Here is an 18853-nt window from a genome sequence, read left to right as displayed (position 1 = left end):
AGTTTTTAGTTTTTTTTTCTTCTCATTATCCAAAAGCATACTGGAAGTCTTCTGCATAAAAAAGGCCCAGCTGTTAACTGTACTGGAAAAGGCATAAGTCCAAGTGAACCTTTTTATTTATTTATTGGTAGAATTGGAATAAGTTGGAATAATGTGTTCCAGTTGGGAAGTTCTCCTGGCTCCTTGTCCTAGTCACAGTGGTTACCAAATGAGAGTAAAGTAGGCAAAAAATAAAAGTTTTTGTTTGCACTACAGTTAAGAAGATCAGTCCCCTCCAAAATGCATATATCATTGTTTGATAGACACTTGGGAATGCAGTCCCCTTACAGTTTCTTGTATCTCTCAGGTTCTCTGGTGGTGAGATCTGCACAAGAGTTTCTATGCCCCTTTTGTTGCATTTTAAATTTATTATTTTATTGTAAAGAATAACAACTTGCGTGGGAACTTTAAAATGGGGGCAGTTATACCCACATCTCCAAGAAGGGCAGCTACAGTTCACAGACGTTATGGCAGGGACCTCTAGCTGTTGGCATCTCCAAGAGATAAAGGAACCCAGTGGATGATAGCCTGTCAAACCCTACCAATAAATAAAATGAGTGGACTGGTCCTTTAAAAATCCATCCATTTTTTGACCAGAGGCATCTGGAATGTTCAAACTGGGAATTGTTTTTGAGCACATATGTATGCGGTTGTGGGTGTTTGCAGCTGATTATATGTTGAAAATATTCTTCTGTGCTTTTTTTTCCTTTCAGTTGTAATCCATTTTTGGTGCCTTAAACCCTTTGCTTTAATCCCACGCTCTTCCCTGTCCCTGCTCACTGTCTGGCAGCTTCTCATTAAGGTATCACAGAGGTCTGGAGTTTTCTTTTCAGCGCTGGTCATGCTTGGCTGGTTCCAGAAAGAAAGGCCTGTAAGCCAGGCAGAGACTCATACAAAAGCCAGGAGGGCATTGAAATGAGCTGAAGTTCCTTTAATGTTGCTTTGTAGTATTGCGGACACTTGGGCACTTTCTTGGAGCATTACCAAGACAGATAGCTCTTACCTGAAGAGAATAAAGTCACTTTAACACCACCGGTAGGGACATATAAAGTAATAATAATACATTTACAACATAATTATTAAACCATATATTTGTATTCTAAACACTGTAGTTTGTGTGCATTATTCTGTGACAAAAGTGTTACAATATAACCCCACCAGAGTGATCTTAGAATCCAAAAGTATTGCTTTGACCTTTTCCTCTGCCAACCTTTGGAAAATGTGCAGGTTAAGTAACAAAATGTAAACAAATGAACCTTTGCAACTTTGCAAGAAGATTGTCTGCTCTCTACTTGTTACCATTAGTTAGCTTCTAGAACCCCCAAATCACCCAGTTTCTGCCCCATATTGGTCCTAGAGCATGTATGAGTTTGGGAGGGGCATTAGACTTTCAGCTGTTAATAGGGAAGGTCTGGTGTGTATGGTTTTTCTGTACTAAGTTGATCATTCAGTAAACTGCCAGTGCTGACCAGTGCTGTTCGAATCTCTAATCTCAAAGCGTATTTCCACCTTAGCAGTTAAATTTGAGAAGCTCCCTTTGTAGGTTTGTTGTATGTTCCCCTTCGCACAGCATACCTCCATTAATATGGAGTTGTTTTCCCAGCCACCCCCTGAGCAGCTATAATCGCTTCCACTTCTGGGATGGCTTTCCATGAGCATTTGGAGCGTGTCTGTGTGAATTTGTTCCAATTCAGTCCAAAGAGCATTTGTGAGGTCCGGTACTAATGTTAGAAGTGAACAACTGGCTGACAATTGGCATATCAATTCATCCCAAAGGTGTTCATTAGAGATGAGGCCATGGCTCTGTACAGGACACCTAAGTACTTGCACACCAGATTTGTCAAACCATGTAAAGACATTGCATCCTGAAATACTAGGAGGGGAATTTATCAAAACTGGAGCAGACAAAACCTGGAGCAGCTGTGCATGGCAACCAATCAGCTTTTCTCTTTCATTTTCAAATCTTAACTGAACAAACTGAAGATAGAAGCTGATTGGTTACCCTGGGCAACTGCTCCAGATTTTGATAAATTCCTCTCTATCTAGCTATCTCTATAAGGATCCGGCGTTGTGCACAGGAGCACAGTAGTGCTGGAAGAGAAAAGGGAATTTCCCAGACTGTTGGCACAAGGTTGGAAGAGCACAATTGTCTAAAATAACTTTGTATGTTGAAGCATTAACAGTAACCATCACTGACATTACCTGACCTTATTAATTTGGAGGTGTGTCCATATACTTGTGACTATATACTGTAGGTGGGTGTTTCTGGTCAGGTGTCCACAAACATTTGGCCATATCGTGTATATAATAAAAGGTTGCTTTTGCCCAAATTTAGATGTTGAGATGTGAATGTTCCTATTTTAAACCTGCCTGCCTGATGCTAGCATTCTGATGTGCATATTATCCATTGGTTCTTCTCTGTTCATGTGTTCCCATGTTTGAAGAAAAACAGCAATAGGTATGCAAGTTTTATATAAAATGCACCAGCGATGAGAGAGAATATACCTATCTCTGGCCCTGTGTATACAAGGCTTCTGTGGGTCTAGGAAAGAGCTGTGGGGGCAGATTTTGATAAAGCTTGCTGTCTCAGCCAGTGTTATTCTGGTCTCGGTGAGTTATGTGCTATGGGCTGTGTGAATTGATTGCTCTGTTTATTTATCAACAGGATACGGGCGCACTGGGACTTAAACATCTCCTTTCAAGACACCTCTTGCAGGTATCAGGCTTTTTTTTTTTCTTCTGTCTGTATAAGCTCATTCACATCTTGTCAGCATTGCTATTCCTTGTGCTCAAACATCACTCTGTCATTCATTTCCATGATGTTGTTGGGAAAAAACACCGACTTCTTTAATGCCACATTGAACTGGTTGACCTGTTAACCTCACCCCGGATGATGTCATAAATATGTGTGTTACACAGCAGGAATAAAAGCCTCTTTGTGTTAGAAGGCTCTTATCTCTTTCACCTGGGACGCTGTCAATATCCTGAAGTTTGCCTGATGTGGTCCTGAACATTAGAGCAAAATGCCTGAGTAGTGAGAGCGGGAAAATCTGGGTAAAGCATGGAGAATATTTTGCATATATATTAACATCAGCCTATTGACTACCATGACATTTATGGGAGAAGTAAAAACAACATCAGTAAAGGCAGTTTTTTATTCAGAGGAATTGCATTTATTTTTCTAATCAAGCTGGTGTAAGTACCTGACTGCTGACTGTCTCAGTTTACCCTCTTGTAATATCCTGTACAGTAGACCTCAGACTGGGAGAGGTAGGGGCTGCACTAGCAGCCAATGAACTGGGTTGCTTGCACATATACTAGCATACTGATAGGAGTAGAGAGCATTCTGCTAAGGTTATCAGTCTTCTGCTGCTCATTTATTGCCCAATCACAGGCTTGGGGCAGAGAGGTAACTAGACTGTATTGCTTAACTTCAGCAGAAAAAAGTCTGGTCACTAGCCTGGCTATGCTGTCTGTCAGGGTTGCTTAAACGTCAGGACTGTATGGACAGAAATAGAAATCCATTGGCAGGTAAAACAGCCCCTGTATGTGTATTTCAACAATGGATTTATCTGTTTTCTCATTAGCGATATAGCACTGTTTCTTAGACTGTGAGGTGGGTCTCCCCTGTGTGCCCTGCTTTTCAGGTGCATTTCAGGTAAGGCCTTTGCATTTACCTTTATTCACTATACATTTTAGACTTCTTGACACGGGCCCCTCGGTTGATAAAGTTTGACTACAATTCCCAGTCACCCTTGGGCCATTGCACATGGATGCCCCAACCCCATACGCTGTAAATACTGCTGTATTCCCCCACCAGGGAGCTCCAGGTGCAGTGCAAAGCTTCACATAAAATTCAATGGCTGTACACGGGCACTATGTAAAGCTGTACATGGGCATGGACTAAATCCTCAAATGCATACAGTCTGCTTCTGAGGTTTTACCCACCCGCATGCAAGCTGTGATGGCATACAGTAAAGTTGAGCCCCTGGTGTTGACCGTGAAAAGCATGTGAAGCTTTTGTGAAAACAAATGTTTAAAAAACATTTAAAGGGTTCCATATAAGTCTTTGTGATGGAGCCAACAGACCTCCCAGCTTTAGTGAAGATATATCACTGTTGGAGTCCCTCTAAGGCAGTGGTTCTCAACCTGTGTAACCTCAGGACCCACATTTGTCCTTGGTCATTAGGTCGCGACCCAAGTCTTACTGCAATGGAACGCACAACATTGCAGTACTGCGCATTCCAGTGCAGGCGATTGGAAATTTTTTTCTTTTTTTTAAGATCCACCCAGTCTCCCAGTCACCCAGTCTCCTTACCTTACGAGAACTGGAGAAGATCCTTAACCTGGGGTCCAGTGTGCTGTGCTGTGATCCATCCATATGTGCATTGCTTGCACAGCTCCCATGTGCGCCTGTAGAGGTGCCGGGAGCCAGAATGTGACGTCACTCTGGTCCAGGCACCTCTACAGGACACATAAGGGAGCTGTAAGCAATGCACGTATGGATGGAGCTCCCTCGTGGCCATACCCCCAGCCACAGTAGAAAGGCATCATGGCACACTCACAAACCAGCATGTAAAACAACTTGTCTCACCACTAAGGACAATGACAGAGGTTTGGATACACGTCTTCTGCAAAGGATGTGTAAGCCGCACTGCCGCGCCAAGGCACCTCTTATAGTGCGGTCCTAACTCTAAACTATGAGAGTCTCCATCTTGGAGCACATGGGGGCAGAAGATATCAAATTGGGTGCAGGCCTGTCAGGAGGACGCCCCACCTCCTTAAAGGTACAGAGACACACAAGGGATCCCGCACATCCCATTGGCAGCTGAGAAACCCCATGCGTCGCTGCACCAAATCGGTAAAGCAAAACAAACGACAAACGCACTCAACAATTTGTTACCAGTTATACAGTAAGGTGCACACGAAATGGGCTTTGAACAGTGGTACAGTAGAAAGGCATCATGGCACACTCACAAACCAGCATGTAAAACACCCAATTTGATATCTTCTGCCCCCATGTGCTCCAAGGAGACTATGGAGACTCTCATAGTTTAGAGTTAGGACCGCACTATAAGAGGTTCCTTGGCGCGGCAGTGCGGCTTACACATCCTTTGCAGAAGACGTGTATCCAAACCTCTGTCATTGTCCTTAGTGGTGAGACAAGTTGTTTTACATGCTGGTTTGTGAGTGTGCCATGATGCCTTTCTACTGTACCACTGTTCAAAGCCCATTTCGTGTGCACCTTACTGTATAACTGGTAACAAATTGTTGAGTGCGTTTGTCGTTTGTTTTGCCATACCCCCAGCCAACCCCACCTCAAGTTGACACTCGGCACTGGGCAGCATATTTTGAATGGCTGCTCGGTGTGAGAACTGACAGTGCTGCGCCAGGGGAAGGCTGGGGAGCCTCTCACCTAGAAAAGTGCAAGGCATGTGGTGACCCACTGAACACGGGGTCGCGACCCACTTCTGGGTCAAGACCCACCAGTTGAGAACCAAGGCTCTGAGGAACAAGAAGCCAATGGTTGATTTTTTTCTGTGCAACTCAGCACAGCTGATTTATCAGTTGCTGATGGACAGACACTTTAAAGGAGAACTATGAGGTGAGTGCTTTTCACTCACCTCATAGTTCTAGCCGACCTGTGACAATGAGACGGTCACAGGTCGGCTCAGTAGATCGGGAGGTGAGCGAACACATACCGGCGTTCGCTCACTTCTCGATCCTGTCACAGCTCTCTGCCGTGACAGGGGAGTGGCTGGATTCCCCCCTCCCTGCTCAGATCCTCAAAGCGCTGACTGGCGGAACGGACGGGGGAGGGGGCGGGTACAGCTGGCTCTGCCTCTAGATAGGCAGAGCCAGCTGTCACTCACGCAGCTGGGCGGATCCCGTTGTCTAAGTCGGGATCCGCTTCGGCTGTGGCGCCTCAGTATACCGCGGCCTGTAGCTCGCGGTATACTGAGCTTAGTGTAATGGGAGGACGCTAGTTTGTGTCCTCCCTTTACCCTAAGGAGAACTTTGGGGAAAAACACTGACCCCATAGTTCTCCTTTAACGTTCGGGCAAAACGGTACATTCATTGCCCTGGGACACGACACACAGCTAGTAAATGTGCACAAATAAAACCGAGCAAAATAAATCTGCATAAATTAAAGCAGGAAAGGAAAATTGGGGTATTTGGTAAAACTTACAAGTGGCATAATGCTTTATTTGAACAGTCATATGTGGATTTGAAGCTATAAAACAAATGCATTGTAGTTTTGGTCTACAGCTACACTACGTCTTTTGTAGTCTGGAGTAAATTCTTTGTGTAGGGAATATATATAAGTAAGCTGGTTTAGTTAGGCGGCATTCCTTGTTACAGAGCCAGCAGTCTTTGCTGCTGTGTGCAGAACTGATGGATTCTCAGGGTTACTTATCGCTGCCGTTCCAGAAGTCTGCATTATACGAGAGGCGCCTGACGCCGAGGCCAATTTCACACCATTCTAATCTGTCCACCTCTTGTGTGAATCAGCAGGGGCACAGCGGCCTTTTTATGTTTAAGAGGGCGTCTCGTGAATTACATTCTGAGAACTGAGAGCTTCAATATCTCAGCGACTTTGGCTTCTAATATTTCCAGCCAGGTCCTTAAAGAGACGCTCTCATCAGAAATTAACTTCTTCATATATTAACTGAAGGATCATTATCTTCAAAAGCATGCCTCTGTATTTCACCCATACATTTAACCCTAACAATCCATTACTAACCATGCAGGTTACAATACAATTATATCAAACAATGCAAATGTTTTAATAATAATGTGCATGTTGTTTAATGTGTGTTAATTCAATAGAGCTTACACTCTGTTTTCTATGTGTCATATTTGGCCCTCTTTATTCTTATCTGCATCCCCCAGTCTGTTGAATTGTTCAAGTGGGCTGTCGTCATTATCCTTCATGAGTTTGTGAGTCAGCGACCTAAAACAAACGTGCAAATCAGGAATCCAGACACTTCATTAGTCCATGCTTGTTCTGCTTTAGCAACCTTCTAAAAAAAAAAGATGAGGATGACAGTCCCACAATGTGCACATTCAGTTATAAGTCAGTGACAATTTTTATATTTCTATCCTGACAGGTTCTCTTTAAGAATTTAAATTGTAAGAGTTCTGCAGCTTGATAGAGCAGAGTGGCGTGCAGTAGATGCAAGACTGAAGAGAAGGCATGCTGTATCTCCTTGCACATACAATCAGTGGGAGCCCTGAAACCTGGTGCGCCCCAAGTTATGCACTTAACCTCAAATCCAGAAGCTGTGCTTGAAACTTCCCCCCACCCCAAACCACCTCCTGGACCACCCAGATCTTCCATCAGGTTTCCCAGCACAGCTATGGGGCAATAGTGAGTTAGGGAAGTCAACATGGGATTTGCCACTGTCCGTGACAGGATCGAGAGGTGAGCGAACCCGGTATGTGTTCGCTCAGCTCCCGATCTACTGAGCCGACCTGTGACAGTCTCATTGTCACAGGTCTGCTAGAACTATGAGGTGAGTGGAAATCACTCATCTCATAGTTCTCCTTTAAACTTAAAATAAATCGACAACTATGTAAAAAAAATCTTTTCACTATGCAAATCAGTAAAGTGTAGTGGATTGGGTGGGTGCAGACTTTAGTACTACTGCTGTGTTCCTTCTAGAGTTATCCAGCTCAGTTTGGTACTTGGTTTCCTTTTGAATGTTATGTCCCTGCTTTAACTAAAGAAAAAAAACAAAACATTTTTCTGCATCATGGGGCTGTTTGCAAATTGTTTATGATATACAAATATGGAAGTGACGGAATATGACATTCAGCTAATTTTCCATTTAGTTGACTCTCATTGATATATGTTGGTTGAGTGGGTAATATCGGTTTTAGAAAGCTAATCACAGCTAACAACTTACATGCTGGCTTATTATTTATTCAGGCAATGCAGAGAATACTAATGATGTGTACAATTTGGGGAACACACTTGCTGCCTAGTAGTTATGGGTTGCTATGGGTTGCAATTAAGCCCCATAATGCTATGTATAGATAAAAGGGCGCACATTTTTTCAACAGGGTAGAGAATTCACTTTAAATACCAAATCAAGTGTAGGGGAGTTAACAAAAAAATAAAAATTTTCATTTGAATCATTAAGCTTCACTGGGTTAAGTGAACATTCTACTCCTTTAGTACACCACTCCCATAGTATAGGTAATGTTATTTAAAGATTGCAGGCATGAATACATTAATAATGTATAACTCTTCCCTTAACTGCATTAGGAAAGGGTTAAAAGATGCTTCTTGGCCTAGGTGCCTATCTTAAATCCTGACCCTAATCCCTGCCGTCTTATCCTCACGGGGGTCATTGTGCCCCAACAAGCTGTGTGGCTTAAAAGGGGGCTTACACAGCTTTTCCCTTGCCGTAGAGGACTAGTTTCAGCTCTGCTTGTCCCTCCCACAGCTGTCATATCCATAAAAGTGATCCCTTCAGCCTGTGCTGACTCAGAGTGCTGCGTCTTACCAGGTCTTTTTACGGGGGTGTCACCTTCTCTTATCACCCTGCGCAGAGGTGATGGGTTGACGGAGAGCGTTACAGCTCCCTGTACACTTGTAACGCTGTGCTCGTGCGCTCTGCCTGCTAGTGACAGATGATTAATTCCATACTCCCACCATGGGGCTTATTTACCACTTTGTGGCCGATGAAACATAAAATGCTGCAAGCTGTGATAGACAAATAAATAAGCTTTGAGAAATGTTACAGCTCGCTCATAAAACATTTGTTATTTTTGTAAAGTTTTGTTAATCCTCCTTCTAATTAGTATGATTATTGACAGTAGATGTTTCTACAAAAACTGCCAGGTCTTTTTTAGTTATTTTGCAACTTATAGTAAAATTGCACATGTGTTCAATATGTATGTAAATGCCAATTCATTGTATTTACAGATAATTCAATAAGTTCTATAAGGTGAATGGAAATGGATATTACTGTTTCCTTACACAGTTGTGCTACAGCCTTAAATGTGTCTATGCTGCCAGAGTTTTTGTCCCTGAGCCATAACATGTCATAATTCTCTCATGGTGAAAAAATAGAAACATTACACGACACCCCACAAATCCTATTAAATTGGCTTCTGTTGGCACCTACGCACCTTACCGGACACCCCGATGATAAACGTAGTAGCAGCAGACATAGTCTTTTTGGCCATGTCAAATTTTCTTGGCCAATAGGCCTGCGTTGAGCTCACTTAGATGTATGTTCTGTTGATATGCATGTGCATGTCTGTATTCCAAGATTATTCTGTGGTTGGATACTATGTCTAACTGCCATCTCACATCTGTAGACAGCCTAAATGCTGGGGAAATAGGCAAGATTGTTCTTCCATATTTTTGTTATTGTGTTAAATACAGAGATTTGTAGATTAGCCACTAGAGGGAGCTACTTGCAATTCTGTCTCTCTTAACTGATGAATTATCAACCACACAGGTAGAGCATTGTTTTCAAGGATTTCAGGGACTTAAAGATTTGTTTTGTGTGATGTATATGGCACTGCAAAGCAGCGATCAAATATACCTGCAACCATGTACATAGATTAATATAATAAATATTCATTAATTTATAATATACATATGTTATATAATTACAAACAATACATAATGGGAAGGGTTTGTTTTTTTTAACCATTAACGCTTATTAACCAGATTATTAACATCTGATTTCTTTTATATGTTTATATGTAAAGAAAAAAAACATTGAAAATGCTATACATTCCATTTTTAGTTTGACATGTTTATATTCTCATTCATTCCCACAAAATGAGGCATATATATATATCAGCCCCTAAATAGAAATAAAATTCTAAAACGTGTCTATTTTTAAACCAATACTAATGCACCATATTCCACGCTTGCACACACAGACACTCGCAGAGATAACGATCTCACAAACACATGCTGGCGGGGATCTTCAGCTTCATGCGCACGCTCTTGGGGATAATCGGACTCTCTCACTTCCTCCCGGAGCTGTCGGAGCTCCCGCCCCCGGTACCATTTATCGGATTTTATTTTCGGAGGTGGGAGGCAGCAGGGTCAGGGTGATTGGTTTCCTTATTGATCTGTGCGGCTCAGTATAATCCCTGCAGCTGCTGGGAGCTCGTTAAAGGATGGAGAGAGGCTGAGAGGGCTTTTACTCTTTATTTATATGTCTCCTCCACTCATATTTTATGTAGGGGGAAGTGTCTTTTTAAACTTGGTACTTTTATAGAAGCCTCGGTAACTCTTAAGCTGCCAGGGTAGGTGGCCAGACATGGAGGGAACGCAAGACTTTATAACTAACTTTACAACTTAGGTTTTTCTTCCCTAATTTTTGCCTGTGCATGCCAAAACACAAACTAACTCTGTTATGCAGTACTACAGCACACAGCTCTAAAACATTATCAAAAGGTACCTGAACACCTTTATCTTAGTTGACCAACATATACAATATATGGGCAAACGTTTGTGGACACCAGGCCATCACAAATACATTCCGGGGCAGACTTAAACTCTGGGGCCCGCCAGAGAAAGGGAGAAGTGCGCTGCGACAAACATTGGGCATGGATCTAAAGCATATTGGGTGTGGTTTAGAGGTACTCTGTACTTGTGGGAGAAGGACCCACAGCCGCGGTGTTGGTGACACAGTATGTAGCGGGAGGGCAGGCCCAGCAGTGTGTGTGGGCAGTGAGACATCTGTGTATAGGTGTCTTTGGGCCTTTATCCACTTCCTACACACTACATACTGCGTCAGAGCACACCCTGGCACTTTACCACACACCACTGTCCTCTCCTTACAACCAGGAGGAGGAGCTGTATGATGTGTATTGTATGTGTAGGTAGTACAGTGCTGCCTCCTGTTTGCTAGGAGATGGTATGGAACAGGCCCTCTACTAAATAGTTTTAATGCCATTTATGCCCTATATACCCAGGGCCCACCAGAAGATCCTCCAGTGCTCTGGTGGGCCAGTGTGAGCCTGCCTATACTATATGGCCAAAAGTATACAGAAATTATGGCGTTCAGGTGTTTCTAAAGAAAGAAATGGTTACTGCTATAGCATAGAAAGACATGTTAGACAACTGTGTGCTTCCACGCTTATGGTAACAATTTGAGGAAGGCCCTTTTCTGTTCTAGCATTACTTTTCCCCTGAGCACAAAGCCAGCTCCATGAAGACATGGTGTGTAGGAACTCGAGTGGTTTGCACAGAGCCCTGACCTCAACCCTACTGAACACCTTTGGGATGAATTGGAGCGCTTGCTGATTGTGAGCCAGGCCTTCTGGTCCAACATCAGTACCTGACCTCACAAATACTCTTTTGGCTAAATAGGCACACAGTCTCACAGGCAGCCTATATAAATCTTGGATCATGGAAAACTTTTTCAGAAAAATTGAGGATTTTATAGCTAAAAAGGGGGAGCAGTTTCATAATAATTGCCCATGGTTTAAGAATGGGATTTCCAATAAGTTCACATAGGTGTGTCCTCAAAGCGTTGCCCATATAGTCTTAAATTATTAATATGATTTAAATGCTGCCCATAAATAGGTAATCTTTCCCTGTTTTAAGGAAGTACTCCTTGGAGGCAATAACGAGTGCTTTTAACTTTGGAACATGTTGAAAAATCTCCTACATGGGCAAAGCACAGGTTCACTTAAAGCTTATCACGTTCAAATAAATCTAACTTAAACAGTTAAGTGACTATAGAAGATGTCAGCTGTAATGATATGTGATTCTAATACTCCCATATTATAAATGGTAGCTGTACAGGGATAATCTTGCTGAATATTTAATAAAAATGATTGTAATAGTTATACATTTGGCAGTAGAATGTACACAAGGCTGCCCATAAACGGCTTGATAAAAGCAAGCAATGCCCCCGATTTCAAGCAAAGTCTGCAATTATTGGCCGTTTCTGTTGTACTAGAAAGCCATAATGAGGCAGCCAGAGACGGTTCCTAACACACAGGGAGATTTTTCTGTGCAGCTGGGCCTATTTTGTATGCGTTTATGGAGAAGTGTTAAGGATCTTCACTACTGCTCAAGCATTGCGGTGGGGGAGGATTGCAAAACACTGTGGCCCTCAGTAGACGCATGTAAAGACCGCAGATATCTTCTTGCCTGTCATTCGTCTGGACTTATGTTCCCACCTGTGGTCAGCCTAAAACTTGGCTGAGAGTTCTTCACATATGCACTGCCTTGTGTTTTTTGCATGTCATTGCATTGAGCTTGCCCATCTATTTTCATTGAGCCACAAATATGCCCTTAAAATTTGTAATTATATACATAAAAGGAGTAGCCATATTTCCTACATATAAATACTCCTCGCATATTCACATTTTAAACCAATATACAATCTCTATAGCTTGTCGGGTACCTGACAGCCAGGGATTATAACGTCTGGGGTCTCCAGACTTTATGTCATATGAGGGAGCCCAGGATCTGCATATTTTTTATTTGGGGCAAGCTGAAGTTAATTTTTGATGCTCAAAATATAATGTGATTTGATTAGGCTGACATGTGCCATATAGATTTATGTGAAGTGTGAATTTTAGTGATAGATCCACTTTAACAATCATTCCTGGCGATGTATGTGTCATCTGACCATATCATTTGATAATGAATGGCAGAAACCTTCTGCGCATGGCCCCCAACCACCAAAACGACTATCTGTCCCTTTATCACGCTTGGTGCTCTTATGGCACGGGAATTTTATTACATAGGCTGTTTGACTGATAGGCAAACACTGACGCATTTTTATCAAGTTGAACTGGATTGTACAAAAAAAGAATCTCTCAGTGTTTCCTTAATTAATTCAACTGAGAATAGCAATTACCCTTTAAGAAAGTGATGCCTCTCGTAGTGGAATCTTTGTGACTGCTGTGATCTGGAAGTGAAATATTGAGGAGAAATGCACAATTAGGTACTGTTGCAGGAGCCCGTGGCTACAGCAAAACCCCACTTTTTTTTTCTTTTTTAACCCCTACATTAAATCTGTTTTTTGGCCTTAGAATATTTAACAGAAAAGGCTCCTACTGAAAAGCCAGTGTGTTCAAGGAGAAAATCAATTAATAATGCATTTGAATTGAGATATGTAAACTTACGACACTGTACGAATGTCTGCCCTGCTGTCAAAATTACATTGATTTTTGGACTGGAAAAGCGGAGTCAGGCCTAATGAAGAGCACAAGCTGGGAACATTTCTTGACAGGAAGCTTCTGCACAGTTTCCTGCATGCGCTTACTAGATGTTTAAGCCATTGGGGGCAGTACCCATGTAAGATACGTTTTCTTCATTGGCCTATGTGATGCATATGTAGGAAAAGTGCATGATAGTGTCCAGTGGAAAAATCAAAATGGAATGGCGATAATAAAAGCACTGTATACCTCTGTGCAGAACAGAAACAAAGAGACTGGGGGGTGGGCAAATTGCAGACCCTAAAAATGGACTAAACGTGGCCTAACGTACCAAGAAGTGTGTAATAGTCAGGACAGTGTTGAAAATCCATTTGAGTAGAATGGCCCTAATGCTCTATGATTCTAGGTAAAAATAGCTGAATTAGGAACCCAGCTAAAAATTGTGTGCTGTTGTAGAGGTGGAATCTGTCAGGTTTTTATTGATTGGGGGAATTTCCAGATTTCCTATTATTTTATATGCTGGTGAAAGGTGGTCACCGTGACAGCAAATGAGAGGAAATCTAATCTTCAAAATAAAGACACATTGGGGTTGATTTGCTAAATGCAAATGGTCTGTTCACTTTGCAAGGGAATTTTCCCTTAGCTTGGTGAATGAGAAAGTTGTTGCAGTTTTAAAACAGGTCTGTTGAAGATACCCAAGGTGCCTCAAAAATCTTGAATGTTTTCAACCTTGATAACTTATGATACGTGTAACTTCAGCTCTACTGTTTTGTTTTTTCCCGACAGCTAACACAGTGTACCAGTATAAAACGTCTAGATTAGGGAGATTACAGCGATTAGTTTTTACCTTATTACCTCTGTGGAACATTGCAGTATCCTCATGTTCCTTTTTGCCTTTCTGGAGAGCAGCTTGAACAGGAATATGCTTAGATTGCTTAGGGTTAAGGAACATAGGGAGATACAAAGGCTGGGCCTAAAAGCGACATTATCCTCTAGACTCAGAGACTACTGTAATGAGGTTTAAAGATTCAGTAAAGAATAGCAGTTTTGCTCATAGTAACCTGCCAGAGGTTTCCATTAATGTTTAAGTCGGGGTAGGGAATTTGATAAGTAAAATCTGTTAATGATCTGTGATAAGATTACTGTTCCCCTTAAAACATATCTAAAACCAAATGTTTTCATATGCTACTCTGTAGCATAGAAAAGGAAACATCCTCAAGTGACAGTAAAAACCTGATCGAGGTTCTAACCTTCACCTGACTGAGCTACTAGCAGCTTTGCTTTAATCCTCCACCAATCTTCAGCATACAGTATACTTACCTTTACTTCACTCCTCCACCGCACTGTTAAAGTTGAACTCCGGGTGTAACTTTTTATACATACTAACATGGGTCCAGCTTCCCCACTGTAAGTATACATATAGCATACCTGAGCAGCCCCCAGGGATCTTGTAAAGTACTGTAGTAGGCTTGGGTGAATACAAAGCGTTCTCTTATTAGACAAAGGGCAATGTCATCACAATCCGCCCTTTGTCCAATCAGAGAATGCCTTGTATTAATTGATAAAAATACTAGGTGTTCCATGAATGGCCACTGTGCCAAGCGACCACCTGTGTTTTCATAGCAGAGGGGAAGCCGCTCATCTCAGCATCATTACAGGACTCAGAAGGTCACTGTAAAGCATTGTAGTAGCTCCGGCTACTACAATGCTTTACAGAAACCCAGTGGGCTTCTTGGGTATGACATATGCATACTTACATTGGGCCTAGCTGGCTGGACTGAAAAGAATGATTTGCTGCTGTGGAAGGCTAAGTTAAAGTGAACCTGTTACATTGCGCTGCATGGGCAAAGCACAGGTTCCCTTTCAAGTTGACTATACATATTGCTGCAGGATACTCAGGTATTTTCTAGACTCAGAGACTCCACTTAGAGTTTTTAATTATATATTAAGGAAGCAGTATTAACTTATTAAATAAACATGCTGCACTTTAATACTGCAGGGTAGCGTTTGTGCTGTACAGCTTTTTTTGTAGACAGAGGTCAATAGGCGTTCACTGAAAGCAGTAGATTCTAGATGGCTTATTTTGTATATGATTTCCTTGTAACAGTTATAGGTAAGGATACTGAGAAACTTCCTGCCTACTCTTGCCACCCATAATATTTCTGATAGTTTTCACTATGCTAAACTTGATATCATCCATTATTTTCTAATAAGGGAAGATCGAAATGTAACATTACTTACAGTGGCATTTCTTTAAATAAATACTTTATTTGTGAATCCCTCATCATTGGCAGACATTTCCAGTGTAAGTCACAGCATTAAAGGGATATCGATCAGTATATTGACAGAACAGTATGAATTTAAGGTTCATTGTGGCATATTTTTGTCAAAGATTTTAGTAGACCCTCTGTGTTGCCAGAGGCAACAGCCATCAGGTGGGGCAGTTGCTAGAGCAAACAACAAACATTAGTAGATTCAGAAGGCTGATGGCCAGGTCAGGTGCTGACAGAGACTAGGTTCCAGGCAGGCAGAAAGAACACAGACTGCCAAAGGAAGAGGTAACAGGCCAATGATGAAGATAAGCGCCGACAAGCTGAGTACCAATGCAGTCCAAACAGTTCACAAATCCAAGGCATAGATAGACATTTATCTAGGGCATGAAGAAACCTAACAAAAAAAACATGTTGATCAGGGACTAGGTTGAAGCTTTTATTTCCCCTTTTTAGTTGGTTAATGATGGTCAGGGGTGCATAGCAGAGACCTAAGCTGCAGTGCTGAGTAATGACCATCAGATGGTGATGGTTCAGGATAATCTTTGTGTTGTTGCTAATTTTGCCAACAACAGTATCTATATATGCAGTATCTAATGACCTGAGAGACCCACACTACTGGGCTGCCTATTCTTTTACTCTTATCTGGTTGCATTTTTTGTGGCAAAAAGGTACTCTTTTTCTTAACATAAGGATATCATTTGGTAATGCTGATGTTTATTATATTGATCAATGTAAATTGTTATTATATGTCCTCTTCAAGAACATTGACATTCTCCAACCACTTGTGCATCACACAGAGTTGCCGCTTTTCTCCTGCCATTAGGAAAAAAGATTCTAGCTTTTCATGTCTGTTGCCTGCCCTCTAACAGCCAAATCGTTGATCACCCTCAGGATTGCATGGCTGGCATCTTTCTGCAGACTTGAGCTTCTCTAATGGGATTGGCAGGGTCAGTGTTTCTTGAACAGTTTAAGGCCGCTTAAGGCATTTGGTTAATTGATTCCAAATCACCTTGATTACAAATATGCTAATTGCTTTTTCTGCTTCCTGCTGTGACCTCCTCCCCACCTCTGTCTCTCCCCTCGGCCCCCTCCCTCCCCAGGTCAGCGAGAGGGTACCCTCCTGTCCAGTTTTCTTTAAAAGTCTATTCCCTCCACGTCTTGCTCTCGGAAATATCCATGAATAATTCAGACCAGAATATGCTGAGGGCGACGGAAAGTAATGCCAATTGACCATTTCACTGCTGTGGCACGTTATTGATTTTCTGGCCTCCTCATCCTGGGGAGACATGCGCTTAGCAGCTGTCAAGGAGAGATGGGTACATGACCCTTTAATGAGCAGTGAACTTCGAATAAAATAGTTTGATTTGCACCCTTCATGCAGAATTAAAGGTTACTATTTTCTCTAGGTTTTTTCTTTTGGCTTCGGCAATAGAAAATTTCTCCGGGCAGATGCAAAGAAAAAAAAAAAGGGGGGTAAAAGAGGAAAAGTTGTATTGTAGTACATGGCAGTCACATGTTAATGCTCATTCCTGACCCTGTGCTACTGCCATATCAGTGGACATTTTGTTTCAGGATAAATGCTTAAAGGAAACCTGTACTGAGTGAGATAAGCAGGCTGCAGTTGCTGACCCCTTTTTGAAAATGCTGGTTTCCCGGTTGTCTTTGGCTTCAGTATTTCCTGAGCAAGTCAGAACTGTTTAGAATAAATATGAGGGTCATTGACTTGGAAATTATTAAAGCAGTATTAAACTCTGAAAACATTTGTAATAAATCCAGATTAAATAAATGTACATTGCCACCCAAAGTATTTCTTTACATTTTTCCCCAAGCACCTACTGTCATCATGTTTCCAAATAGCTGGCTCCAACTCTCTCAGATCTGCTTCACTGAACTTCCTGTCCAGTACAGAATCACATGGGACAGAGTAGACTCCAGGAGCTGTCCCTCTACTAGCTTGTAGAAGAGGTAGGGGAGGGGCTTGACTTGCTGGGTCTGTGTGTTTGTGGAGACACACACAGCTTACTACCCAAGGTTGGCTCCATAGGATCCTGCAAGGGAAAGGAGCCACCCTAAACAGGATATCAGGGCGTGTGCTCAGGGGCGAGTTGAATCTGCAGGAAACTAAAACTTGTAAAGATTGAGGAGCATTGTCTATTGTAAGAGATTTGATCAGTATTTGAAAAGCTCAAAGACCTTTTGGCTTTAAAGGAGAACTATGAGGTGAGTGCTTTTCACTCACCTCATAGTTCTAGCCGACCTGTGACAATAAGACTGTCACAGGTCGGCTCAGTAGATCGGGAGGTGAGCGAACAACTACCGGGTTCGCTCACCTCTCGATCCTGTCACGGCTGTCTGCCGTAACAGGGGGAGGGGCTGGATTCCCCTCTCCCCGCTCCGATCTGCCAGCGCTGACTGGCGGAACGGACGGGGGAGGGGGCGGGTACAGCTGGCTCTGCCTCTAGATAGGCAGAGCCAGCTGTCACTCACGCAGCTGGGCGGATCTCGACGTCGAGGTCAGGATCCGCTTCGGCGTCTCAGTATATCGCGAGTTGTAGCTCGCGGTATACTGAGCTTAGAGTAACGGGAGGACGCTAGTTTGTGTCCTCCCGTTACCCTAAGGAGAACTATGCGGAAAAACATGACCCCATAGTTCTCCTTAAATATCACTTTGAAGGCAATGAATCAGCATAAGTCAGGCAGTTGACATTTCCAAAATGTGGGGCCAGCAGTGGCAGTCCTTCTATTTCTCTGAGGACAGAAATTCAATGTAAAAAGTTTTATTAGTATCCTACAACAGCTAAAAGTCCTACAACAGCCTAAATTATTTGTTTAGGTTTGGATATGGGGACAGGTTAGGACCTCTGTTGGGTTTTTATTGCTGTCTTTCACCTCATTGGTAAGTTCACCTGCCCCTATTTCGTTTGAGGTCACTAGAATAGGAAGTCAGTGGAATCTACCAAATGGTGGAATGAATGTGTTGGCCCTCAGAACTCAGGACCAAAGTGCTGCCATGTTTGACCCGTGTATGGATTGCCTATGGATGACAAATTTATAAATTACAAAAACTGTAACTGCAGTTTTGTATTAGGAGCCTCGGTGACTCCTTTAAGCCTTTTGACCAAAAAGGTTTCTTCGCTGTCTCACAGGAACAAAAGTAAATTGGCGTCTTCTCTAGTTAAGAGAAGGGAGCTAATTAGTTTGACCTTGTTTTGCCAAGTCTATTTTCTTTTCAGTGCCGGGGCCCTCTTGCTCTTTATAGGTTAAATCTGAACATTCTCTGGCAGACCTTTGAATCCTGAGTGGAAAATACAAGGTGGACTGTGTGAAAGGAAGAGGAGATCCGGAGATTTTATCGTTAAGTGAAGAGCATTTAAAATAGGATTTAC

The 18853-nt window shown here is 42.4% G+C and overlaps 1 protein-coding gene across 6 annotated transcripts in view; it reads left to right on the top strand.

Moving 5' to 3' along the window:
- The window catches only part of SAMD11 (sterile alpha motif domain containing 11), a 162812-nt gene that overhangs the window by 73794 nt on the left and 70165 nt on the right, over positions 1-18853 (top strand). For all 6 annotated transcript variants that reach the window (XR_001941295.1, XM_018557513.1, XM_018557512.1 and 3 more), the window contains exon 4: positions 2705-2755. Coding sequence is in view for 5 of the 6 variants with exons in the window: in XM_018557513.1 (XP_018413015.1) it covers positions 2705-2755 (51 nt within the window). In the remaining variant the exon portion in view is untranslated. The remainder of the gene's footprint in view (positions 1-2704; positions 2756-18853) is intronic.

Source organism: Nanorana parkeri, unplaced genomic scaffold (genome assembly GCF_000935625.1).
Source record: "Nanorana parkeri isolate BGI_ZX_2015 unplaced genomic scaffold, ASM93562v1 scaffold287, whole genome shotgun sequence".
NCBI classification, from domain to species: domain Eukaryota; kingdom Metazoa; phylum Chordata; class Amphibia; order Anura; family Dicroglossidae; genus Nanorana; species Nanorana parkeri.
This window is presented reverse-complemented; position numbering and strand designations above follow the sequence as displayed.